Source organism: Anser brachyrhynchus, assembly GCF_964034855.1.
Source record: "Anser brachyrhynchus genome assembly, chromosome: 1".
Lineage (NCBI taxonomy): Eukaryota > Metazoa > Chordata > Aves > Anseriformes > Anatidae > Anser > Anser brachyrhynchus.
The window spans coordinates 129,181,815-129,194,661 of record NC_137694.1 but is presented as its reverse complement, the minus strand read 5'-3'; the positions used below and the strand labels follow the sequence as shown (position 1 = coordinate 129,194,661).

The 12,847-nt window shown below is 37.1% G+C and overlaps 1 protein-coding gene across 1 annotated transcript in view; it reads right to left on the bottom strand.

Annotated features, from left to right (window-relative positions):
• Nucleotides 1-12,847, bottom strand: part of BCLAF3 (BCLAF1 and THRAP3 family member 3) — a 29,296-nt gene that overhangs the window by 4,427 nt on the left and 12,022 nt on the right. Inside the window, exons 5-10 of the mRNA XM_080576409.1 lie at nucleotides 11,085-11,263; nucleotides 10,386-10,500; nucleotides 10,123-10,186; nucleotides 9,168-9,286; nucleotides 7,231-7,345; nucleotides 1,527-1,622 (exon numbers count right to left, since the gene is read on the bottom strand). Of these exons, the coding sequence (XP_080432535.1) occupies nucleotides 1,527-1,622; nucleotides 7,231-7,345; nucleotides 9,168-9,286; nucleotides 10,123-10,186; nucleotides 10,386-10,500; nucleotides 11,085-11,263 (688 nt within the window). The remainder of the gene's footprint in view (nucleotides 1-1,526; nucleotides 1,623-7,230; nucleotides 7,346-9,167; nucleotides 9,287-10,122; nucleotides 10,187-10,385; nucleotides 10,501-11,084; nucleotides 11,264-12,847) is intronic.

Genomic DNA, 12,847 nt, shown 5'->3' with positions numbered 1-12,847 from the left:
AGGCAGGTTTTAGCAACAGCATGGGAGGGAAAAACCCTTTATGTTATGAGGGAGGAAACTCAGTGTGAGAACTTGATGAAACTAATGTCAAATCAGCAATGTTGTTTCCATGGCAGTGACAAAAGGTAATGTACATATATGGAAACTGCAATACCAGTGAAAATGCTGTTTTCCCTACAAGTTTAAAACACCGTGGGACAGATCACTGGATACAGCAATGTTCGGGTTTCATATGCACAGGCAATGACAGTTTAAGCAAGCACTTTCCTGTCTGCATGATCTCCAGCAGAATTCTTGGCTGAAGTAAAATAAGGCAGCCTTTTGTTTTCTTCATAATATGAGGCAACGTAGGTAGTTGATATAATGATACAGCAGCCAGTGCTAATGATCTATCTGTCCCCTACCAACTGACAATACAGAGGGGATACCAATTAAGAGACTGCAATGTCCTTACGTGTTAAAATAGAGATGTCAGGCTGACATTTTAGACTTACTAGCTTCAGATTGGAAAAGTTCCACACACACACCCCCCACCACCACCACCAGAATAGAGTTAGCCCTTTTTGATACTGTTAGCTTAGCTATCTGGCAGGTTGACTGGCAAAGCATACCTAAACAGGAGAGCCCCAAAAATTTTCATAACAGTTTGCTTATGTTTAGTTTCAGGGAGGGGAGAGGGAGGAACCTCCTCACCCTTCAAAGTTTCATCCAAAACACCAGCTACTCAACTTACCCAAAGCCTTATTTCAATTCCCCTATCTACAAAATAAGATCACTACCTAGTCTGTGTGTCATTTTACTCCTGTTAAATAATTAGTAGGGGTACTTGTAAAGTAGAAAGTGAGTATAAGTTGTGTTTTTCTGATATAAATACATCTAATTCAATCCATGCATAGCATGCCACTATCAGCAGAAGAAAGTGTTTGTTTGCTGCTCCCATGATACTTTTTACAATTAAAAGATTTTAGAAAGAAACTGCATTATCACAGGAAGTAATACACCTGCTCACCCCTTTATCATCTTGAGACCCTGAAAATAAAGTTTTACTTTTTTTTTCCCAAAATGAATAGATAGCAATATGCAGGGTTCACACAAAACATTAGTTCCCCAGAAATCCCTATATGAAAAAGCCATCAAAATAATAGTATTAATACATGAATTGTACTGCCTTCAGAAAATCCTAATTTCAGGAAATGGTTCAGGCTCCCATACATATTTGGAGAAGGAAAGAAAGCTGCTCAGCTTGGTTTTGAACAGATTATCTTTCTAGTCACTGTTCACTTCCTGCACTTTCCATTCTCAACTTTGGAGTTAACTTATTTCTTTCGACTGTATGGATATAATCCTGGACAACTCAGCTCTGCTGACCTTCTTACCTCCAAAATTAGTTCAATGGAAACAATTAGGCAACAATGCCACTATTTCCATGTCATTTAATACTTTCAAATCTATCTCTTTACTGAACTCAACAGGATCAAAACCTCAATTTTATTTAACAAATGCATCTGATAAAAGCTGATCTGTACCTTAAAGTGTCTTCTGATGGGTCCTGTATTTTCAAGGTGTCCTCTAATGCGTCTATGAGGGAAAGTATCACTTGTTTTTGAAGAATAATAAGAATTCTAGGGGGAAAAGAGACAAAGTTATTAGCTTAATGTTAAGTTATGAAGGAAAACAGTCAAAAGCAAAAGTTTCCATGGTTACACTAACATATTGCAATCCTTTCAATCTTACAGTGTTTGACACAAAGACACTGTTAGAAGGCACCAGAATAGGAGAAAATGGCCTGGAGTCCAGGTTGGCTGAAGCAATGGCAGAGCCCACGGAAACCAAAGATGATACAAACCATCATGTTGGAATATCATCCTCTTGGGTTGTTACCTGCTCAAATCTCTTCTGTTAAGGCTCTGCACCCCTGTCCCCCTAGAACAGATGCCTCAATTTGCATGCAGGAAGTGTAGTAGAATAGCACTCATCCCTCGAGTCAGGAATAAGAACAAGATTAGTACTCTGGAGATCCTTGGGTAGCATATGGTCATTGTTGGTTAGTGTGTTGTACAACAGACACATGCAACACTACTACACACACCACCGGAGCAACCAGAAAACAGATGTGTACCACATTGTATCGGTCCATAGAAGATCCTACTTTTAACTTTGCATTATAGAATAGCGTTTTGGAAGACGCTTGCCTGCCACAGAAACATACCTGTTTTCAAAAATAAGCGGAGCAGACAAGGGGTACTGAAATTGTGTCAACACGCTGAACAGCTCCAGTCAAACAGCCACAGTTGCATAAAACAGAGCGCTCCACCCAGCCACTGTTCTCTACCTGTGTATTTTGGCCGTTTTCCAACTTTTCCCACAACAGCTACCTTGAGAAGATCCATATAGCTAAGATATGACTCTCTCCAACCATGGTACACAATTGTGTTTACATTTACATACCAACAGGTACTAATGTCCTCTAATGCAGACAGAACTAAATTGTTAATGAACTCTTGGCCAAATTCAATTTTTTGTTCCATTTAAAAGTCCTCTTGAAGAATCACAAAAGTGTTCCAGTGCTGTTATTTTTTTTTTCCAAATAAACTAGCATTTTATAATAAAATGCAAATGCAGGCTTTGCTGTTTATAGAATTTCTGTACTCTAACAAAATATCAAACCTTTCCAGTGGCAGAAGCTTTTTGGATGTTTTCTAACACTTTGTAATTTGGGGTGGATAATAAATGCAACAGAGCAGTATTGTAATGCAATTAAACTCTTAACAGGAATTTAAACTAGCTTTTTTTTTTTTAGAAGAACGTTATTGCCTACAACTCAACTATTTAGCTTTTGAAAAGTACTTTGAAGAGAAGCAGCTCAGCAGGAAACAAAAAAAAGAGGAAGAAAGTTTATGAAGTGAGATCAAGATAGTCAAAATGGCTTTTCAAACAAAAAAAACAAAAAAGAAATACCCAGAGGAAAAAGCATGTTAGAAACTTCCCAGCTCTCTTATCAGCATATGAAGACACTCCATGAAATCAAGTTATTTCTCCATACACTACATAATTAAATAAGGAAGCTCCCCACTGAAGTTCACTCTTCTTTAAAGCTGAGAACTCAGCAAAATTAAAAGAGAAACCATTCAAGAACATTTCTTGTTATAGTTAAAAATAGAACTTCGGGAATTAAAGAAAGTCTGTCTTCGCTAAATATGGACATCCTCACTCTACACTTTCCTCCACCCCAAGATTCAAGCACATTCATAAAAAAATCCATTAGAACTACTTCATCTACAGATCTCTAGCAATCTACTGCTCAGAAGTTTCCTAAAACAGACTTAATTTTAAGAAAAAAATTGAGAAATACAAGTAGGTGCTTGTTCTGATCTCACATTCTTTAGCCTTTCGGTCAATAACAAGCAAGGCTAGACAGATATTTACATCTTTGAGGCAAAAGCTATTCTCAAGATTAAGCTCATCTCCCACTTATTAAACACTTATTTAAATACTAACATGAGAAGCATATTGCCTTCGCTGGCCTGCTGTTAAAGGTTCTCATACCTTGCCCTGAAAAGATAATATTGGTAACCAATGGAAACTGGACACCAGAAGTAGGCAACAGGAGATTTACCTGTTCAATTTTGATCCAAATGACTAATATTGCCCATTTAACAAAAAACCAACAGAACCAAAATGATGTTAATATCACTTTTTGATAATTTACTCTATTTTAACGGGACTGACACGGTATCTGTCTTTACATGAGGCAACATCCTAACATCATCTGATGTTATCTGTTTATCAGGCTTTGAATTTAAGCAACCATCTCTTATCAGTACTGATACACATGCCTTCTTACACAAGATAGTGAAATTTCATTGCGGTTTTTCAAACAAAACTGGAAAGTCTTTATTAGTAAATTCAGACAAAAAAAATTAAATCCTGTATTACAACTTAACATGAAGTATTTTATCCTGTCAAATACTATTTTTAAATATTTTTTTAGTCTTGGCACTGTTATGCTTGTCATTTGAAGCGTGGCTCTCTGATGTACCCTCTCTCTGTATATATATTTATCTGTAAACAAGAGCAACCAAGCCTGGGAGGAGTGCTGAAGGTTAGAGTTCTTGTTGTGCATTTCCTGGGGTCTGGGTTTTTAAAAGTACACGTACAACACTTCTAAACAGAAGTGATAAGGGATGTCTACTGCATACTTTTGCATGTGTTTTCCACACCTTTACAATTTTGCTGATACAATATGCTATCACTACATCTCTTCTGCAACATAAGACGCCTTCCCACAAAAACTGGAGAGCTCTGCTTATATTGTGGAGCTCACTGAAACGATTTCTACCCACATATCTAAGAGTAAGCAAAACCACAGTTACTTTCCTATCTGGCAGCTATTATCTTAGCTCTTGCTTACATTTCAATCCCTTCCTCAGTATTTCCACACATTATTGTTTCCCATAGTTTATGCTCCATTTTAGGATGTTTCCTATTTCATAAATATGGTTGGCCCAACATCAATATTCTGATGTTGCATCAAACCATTTCTTAAATCCAATGCACTCTTCTCTGAAGATCACTTTTTAGTCGCGGTCCTTACACTTCCCAACACATATGGCAGCATTCACATCTGAGCAGTTCTATTCTGCTAGAAGACTGAATCTCAAATTCCAGACCTCTGTCCTCTTGTAAGGAACAGGCATGAGTGGTCTTTACCTTCATTCATTGCTTTAAGGATGCTTTCGACTGCATTAATATTGCATTTCTGCATAAAGCAGTAGCGGATACAGTCATGCAGCTCTGAATTTACTACAGAAAACCTGCTCAGTTCACAAGGTACACGTGGCTGAAATTGTAATTGACCACTTAGAAAGCGCTCCAGTTCTCAACTCACACAGTAAATAGCAGAGCAGTGCTAGCACCTTACATATATGAAGGTCAAGTTTGAGGAGGTGCCCCCACCAGGATAAGCTCTGCTCCCATGGCACCCAGTCCTGAACAACTCCTCTCCTTTGAGAAAGGACCCTACATTCTCATATAGGGTGTCCACACACCACAGGAAATGCCACACTACTGAAGCTAGCCTGTTCAGCTGAACTGTTTATATTGTCTTAGATATGAGAGTTAGTGTATAAGTGATCTGCTCTGCCTGGGAAAAGACTACTTTCATTCTGCATTACTTCACATATCGAGCATTAGATGTAGCAGAAAAACAAGAAAAACAACAGGAGCAGAATAATATTTAAAAACAAGAACAATGAACAAAAACAGAAGAGAAGATGCAATTAGGAAGTGCCAATTAGCATACTCCGGACACCTTTGCCAAATGCCTGTAACCCCTCTATGCCAGGTGGCAAGCATTGATTCATTTCACTTCTACTGGCACACGTGAATGGCAAACCAAAGTGTTTTAACTTCCCACTTCGTCTGCAAACTTCTGCATGGCTGACATAATGACGAGTCATCCCTTGCATTTTTAATACCTATGCTTTCACAGATAACGCTCTTCTGAAAGATACACTGCACCAAGGAGTTATCCCATCTCCCCTAAGGAAGATAAGCTCCCTAAGAACTGCATGCTTGCAGTTTACTAGCAGATACCAAAATGCAGTCTTCAGAATCATCAGCAGATCTAACAAGTCAGTTTTTATTTCAAACTAACAGCTAACACCCTGTGAGTAATACAGTCACTGCAAACAAAATGAGCAATCAGTATGTGTTTTGGGGGCTTCAATCTCAATCTTAATACCCTTTACTCTTTAAAATTGTTGCATTGTGTTGTTTTGCATTGAGAGACACTTATACTTGCCAGGCAGCTACATGTCAATGACAACCACAACTTTGACTAAATAAAAGCTACTTTTGGTGGACTTTGAAAGTTGTATGGTCTTCTGGAACCATGCCCATAGGGTATTAACTATGATGTATAAAGAATGACAATTTCTATTAGTCTCCTTGTTTTGCGCCCACAATAAAACAGGTTTTAGAGTAATATCATACAAAATTAATAAAGTTTTTCTAGTCTTACCAGTTACCCAAGTTAAACAAGCACAAGCACTCAGAAATAGGACTGTAGTTGTTTAGAAGGGATTTTCCAAATGGGAGAAATACATTACTACCGTACTTATTATAACTGTCTTTCCCATTTCAGTATTAAAGTACATTACAAAGAGATCCTAAGAAAGTATAAGTGCCCAAACTAGCTTCAATAAACTCAATATCAACACAGACAAGCTATGCCATTGTATAACATTCCATCTTTAGGAATATAATTTCCAGCATTTCTAATTATTTCTGGAATACGTTCTTCATTTTTGCTTTTAGAATAAGATCTTTCCGTAACTTCTCTCTTAAGGAGAAACACTGTTTCAGTAACAATGCTGGACACAGTCCTGGACAACCTGCTTGAGCAGGGGTTTGCAAGGGACCTCCAGAGGTCCCTTCCAACCTCAGCCACGCTGTGACTCTGTGAATGCTACCTACGCAAACCAAGGATTCAGACCTTCCCTTCCAGCTGCTGACAACTAGTTTTTCCCAAACTATTCCATGTTACCTCAGGTTATCTGCTCAGTAACAAGGCCTTCTAATTTGTGTTTAAGTATCACATTATGAAGCAGGAGAAATGCAATATGCAGAAACTTATATTGTTTGTAGCTTTATAAGAGAAGCTTGTACTGTTTCGTAGTTCGATTAATCAATTTCAGTAAGACGTTATAAATTCTAAGTTAGTTTGACCTGCTCCTGCTACTCAGTAAGAATTCTAGGGTTGCACACCTTATTTCCAGACTCTGAAAAAATATTTTAATTCTACTATAGTTACACCCAACATCAATCTAAACTAGACTTCAGAAACAAATTTCTGACAACTTCCCTGCTAGGTTATAAAAAAACAACAGCAAAGTTGTTTTAGAATACTACAGAGGTGTTCTAAAGCAAAAGAACTGTTTTTTTTGTTTGTTTTGGTTTTAAATCAGAATCTGGTCATAAGAGTGATTTTAGCTCACTTGCATTATTCTGCACTGCAAAAGATGTCTACAGGAGTACTGTTGCACTATAACTGAAATTATGACCGCTTTTATTGTTGAGCAAGTCTGAAGATAAAGCCTCACTGGGAACTTAAAGACAAGAGTTCACAGACTGTTAAAGTCATATCAGCCTAAACAGTGCAGCAGAAACCGAATCATGAATAAAAGATCAAAAAAATGCAGAAGCTACTACTTCTATATTTAGGCTTACCAGGTGAGGTTTCCCAATAAATTTCCTGAAAGGTGGTTTAATGAACCTCATAGGCTTTTGGAAGCCATCAAGTTGAGAGTTTTGTAATTTTGAAAGACTGCAGCTTTGCTGATTCCTGATGTGCATAAGAGAAAGAGAGAGAGAGAGAGACAACAATTAAAACCCCAAACCATAATATATCAACACCTGGTAATTTAAATGACCTTATTCTAACATCTTAGAACAACTTAGAAGTTGTAAAGTGATGGTTTTCAAGCGATCTAGATCTAAGACACTTGAAAAATTACTAGGGCTTAGCATTAGCGTACAAGTTGCACAGAACTACGCAGTAAGCTGTATTCTCTTAGGCAATGACAATTAATGGAGATATTCTGCTTTCTTGAAAGCCTCACTATCAAATCAAGTTTCCCTGGCTCACCCAGCTACATCTGCACAGCTGGTTGTCACTGCCCTCTGCCGGTTGACCTGCTTTTTGCATTTCAGCAGTTTTGTACTGTACTATCTTTAAATTTGTATAAAGTTTGGAATTTTGCAAAATTCCAAACCAGACAGAAGCTCTGATAAATCGCTAGATGTGAGCTGATGCTCATTTCATCATCAACAAGCAGTTGTTTTTTTTTGAGGGGGGGGGTGGATGTTGACTTTTTACTGGGTACTTTGTTAATACAGATGTGCATAAAACCTCTAAATAAAACACACATGAGAAGTAATCACCAGAAATCCAAATGTATAGTTCCCAAAACATACAGAAACAGTTTTCATGGATGTAAAATAAATTAATAGCTGATTAAGTATTGCCAAGATCTCACATGTGGACTATGAAAAAATCCCGATCTCAGGAAAATTTTCCTCCTCATCTAATTACTGCCCTCAGCTCACAATACACTATTCACTAGAGCTGACAGTATAAATTTCACACTCCCCCACCCCAGGACAGCCACACTTCTTAGAGAAGCGTGAGCTTCCTTCTTTAAGTGGTGTATATGAAAGGTAGGGAAGACAGCAACTGTGGAAGTAGCAGAAAAAGCCTTCCCAGACAACTGGGCCAAACGTATACTAAAGATACAACCCCAGGCTGATAAAAGGCTATCAGCAACTGTCCAATAATTTGGTTTTCTTTTTTTTTGTTTGTTTGTTTTTGTTTAAAAAAAGCCTAATATACAAGTAGTGTTTCCTCTGCAGCTTTACAGGTCAGTTTTCCTAAGTACGCATGTATTGCTGCTATTTGCCATTTACAGACCGTATTTAAAATGAATGAACAGCAAGAGGTATCTGCAAGTCATGACTACAACATAGATGCATTTCATTACACTCTGGCAAATCTTCAGTCAACATTACTAACACTAATAAGTCAAGTCAGCCAACCTCACAACATCAAAGCAAAAAAGGATGACTGAGGTTAGCAAACACCTCTGGGCCACACATCTTTATTAAACCTGTTGTAGGAATTCAGAGCAGTAACAAGCAATTCCAAAAATCTAATTTATTTCATACAATTCTCCAAGAATCAGAATTTCTCACATTTCACGACATTACAAACAACTAGAGCAGCAAAACAACGCAGTCATTCTAGAATGACTTTATGAAAAAAAACAATATCAAGAGAATGCTGTTATATACCACAAAAAGTAGTAGAAAAATAGTTAAGTGTCTTCAGATTTGTTTTTTCTACTCAGGTCTGCAACTTGAGCTTGCATTTTTTTTTCCCCTCCCTACTGCAACTTAACCTCTTTCAAGGCAATACCCCGTTACATACTACATTTGCAGTACACATTGGTGGAATTTTGTACATCGGTGGAATTTCAATACAAATCAAATTCACAAACTCAGGGGGAAGGAATCACAACAAATTTGAATGCAACTGTGGAAGCGTCAATAAAATTAATGCAGAAGAGAGCCATGGGCTTATGCAAATAGGATTGCTATTAGCTAATTACCTTGGAGCCGCACCATCTACATGAAACATTCTCTCATCTTCATTCTTCAATCTCTCTTTTCTTCTCCTTTCTATATCATGCCGTAGATCATTTGGATCTTCTAAAACTCTCATAATATTCTAGTTAAAAGCAAGGGTTGAAGCCAAGTTAGCTCATAATAGCTAAACACTGACTTGATTCTGTCCTTCAGGGGTTGCATCCCATATATAATCTTGTTAATGTAGTACAACCATCTGGACATAGGACAGATGCACATCAACCCAAAGATCCCAAATCCAAAACAGTAATAATAATTTGTCCCAAACAACTACCCTCTCTTGCACCATCTGCCTTGATACAAGTTTCCAAACAACATTAAACAGAACACTAGAATTTCAGCAAAAGAAGTTCCTACTGAGTTACCACAACAAAAAATATTCACAAATTCCAGTAAGCATTAAGAATAGTAGATCTTAAATTGTCTTTCCACATACTTGCACTATAGAAAAAATGGGTAACTAAATCACAGAAAATATAGCTTAAAAGGGGAACATAAAATCCCACATCCCTTAATAAACACATTGAATAAAACAGCATTCGGAGGACTAATCTGTATGTTGGGCCAATCTAACATCTGGATAGAAGAGGCGTCAACGGTTTTTCTGTTTTTCCAATCTCAGATGGAAATTAGGATACGTATGTCAGTCACTTATTTTGTATTTACACTACTTAAAATCAGAGAGGGGTTTGAGGAGCAGGAATAACCTCCCTCCAGCTACTCTAGAAGAATATCCACATTTTACTCAGTGAACACATACTTGCACCTTTGTGGTACGCGTAAATATGCTTGTGTGCATTTCTTTAAAAATACTCAATTTCTGATAGTCTTCAAAGAACATAGAAGTGGCTTAAGGGGAAAAAGTGTTACTTACATTTATGTAATTTTCACTTAACTGTCAAAAAAATTAAATAATACCTGAGGAGATTCCGATGGCACAGTTCGCTTGTTCTGAAGTTCTGCTAGAGACATGTCAATCCTCCTGAAACAGAAAAGTTACATAAGAACAAGCACCATCAGGATAAATAGCAAGATCATTGTTAGCCAACTACAGAATTCTTTTCAGACTACGTATGGAAAATTTAAAGTCAGTTAACAAACACTCGGGCTATATTGTGCAATGCCTCCTGAAGATTAACCACCTTAATGCAAATAAATTAAGGCAGAAGCACACCAATTACCTGTGAATCTCTGGATCCAAACTTATTTTAGCTTCATTCGTATTTGGAAGTGGTTTATCCTGAATTTTTGAGAACCGTTCATGCAGAGTTATGTCAGAAGATGTGAAATAATTTGCTGTGAAAAGATTAAATACGAGAATGTTTGTTTGTACTATTTGAAGTGTTTAGCAGAAAACTGTATATTTTAAAACATTAACTGTTAAAGATACAAACAACTTCCAAGATTAAATTTGAAACCATTTCCACTTGCAGTTTAAGACTCTCAAGCAGGAGATTAGGTCAGCCCAACTTAGACAACCTCCTTATTTAGTAAGATTAAACTGAAGAAAGTTGACTATTTATCACCTCTCTCATGGCAACTACTAGGATCCTTCAATAACAGAGTTCCACGCTAAACATGATGCAACTGTCTAAAAGCTAATCTGAAAAATTAAAGGAACTATACATAACTAGTAAGCTGTGATTACAATAAGCTTTTCCCCCCCACCCCGTCATTCCTAAACAAGCAGTTTAACCTTAAGCACTTGCAAGAAATCCCTTCTACCTTAACACTCCACAATAAGGCCTCCGTTAAGGACTGATACCTTCTTACCACCATGCTCCACCCACCTACTTTATATCCTCAGCCTACGTTCGTAGGTTATACAGTAGTTATAAATACATAAATGCATACATATAAACCCCCAACATTACAGCCACCTTTAATTTGATGGATAATTGTGATTATTTCCTGAGTAAATTCTCTTGATGGGTCGTTTTCAACATTGCGTGTTACAGATTCCATGTGCTCAAACACCGGGTGAAAGTTCTCATTTTTCCTGCCAATAGCAACCAGATCGTGTGACATCTGTCTCTCTGTAGTATGACTAGAAGCAGCCCTAAAATAAAAAATTGCAGATATTCACTTGAAGAGAATTCAATATTTGAAAACTTCAAACAAAAAAGTAGAACAAAATAAATTAAGAAGTTTGCTTTAGGAATAAGTGTCATGAAACAGAAATCTCATTTTGTTGCTTTTAATTTAAAAACAACCCCAAAATCGCAACTCTAAGGGCCATAAGGAAGGAAAGCTATAAAAATAAAAAACCAACTATGACTACGGTCTTGGGAATCCTTGTTTCAGTGAAGTATGCAATATAAAATTGGTAAATTTTAAACTTTATCTAATTATTAAATAAAATAGATAAATGAAGATTGTTAGCCTTTTTAGTGTAATTCTGGGAGGCAAACTGTGTCTTTGTTTACAAAGAGCTACCAGACTATTTTCAAGAACAGCTCACAGATGTCAAAACCGCAGCATCTTTGGTAACTGCATCACCTGAGCCTAGTCAAACATGTTTCCAGTGGCAGTGAGTAAACTTAAGAATGTGTCTAACATTTTTTCTTTCTGGTCAGGTTTTGCTAATTCTAAATATATTTATGCCTGAAATAGTTCCGTTGCTTCGTAAGAGCTATTTTGACAAGGAAGCAAACACTAAAATTTCTACTGCTTTATTCGCAACGAAAATGCTTGTCAGTTGTAAAGAAGTTGAGGGCTCACACACTGCAGAATGGACAGTGAAGTCTTTGTCTTGAAAGTTTTATATGCAAAGTGATTATGCGCCTGTCCATGCTCTATTTGAGAAGTAGGGGAGTAGAATTTCATGCAAAAATTGCATCAGAAACAGCAGGTCCCAGAAGTCATCTATTTACCCCCCAGTGAATGCATATGAGAGTGAATCCAAACAATCTCATTTTAGGCATTTGTCACAGATGATTTGAATGATCTGCCTTCTTGTAAGGTTTATAAAGAATCAGCTCAGTCATCTGCAGTCACGTGTTTAAGTACCTAAGGTACGCAGCATGGATACTCCCAGTTATCAGCTTCTGCAGAATTAGTGTTTTAGCTTGCTATACTTTTTTTAATTTTAGTTGCAAAACCAAATCTTCTACACATAAAATAAGCTGTAATCAATACTGTACTTTCTTCAGTCTGCAAAAAATAACCATGCGCATTGAATTACCACGTCCATTGTGCATGACTTTCAAGACCAGCAGCAACAGAGTACTACATACAGGAATCATCCTGTGGGCTTGCAACAAAAGTCAGCAAGAATTAAGTTGTTTTCCTTACATTATTGTTTAGGAAGGTAAATGCATGTCTCAACAAAAATCACTTTCCTTCCCTCAGTCTTTCATATTAGCCCCTTACATGCAGACAGTAACTTGTCTTTATAACTCTCAATTGCATTAGGTATTTCTGAAATATTGGAAAAGGAAAAAAGTTACATAGATGTTGTATCTGGGAAAAGAGGCAGAGTATCTTTAAAATGAAGGCTGATAAGCTTGCAAAACGGATTACTGTCATTATACAACATCCTTGCCTACAACAGCAAGGCAACAAACCAGAAAATCCTGAAAATACCTAGACAAACCAAGCCGCTTACTCTACCATGTATCCACTACCTAGATTTTCGTATTAC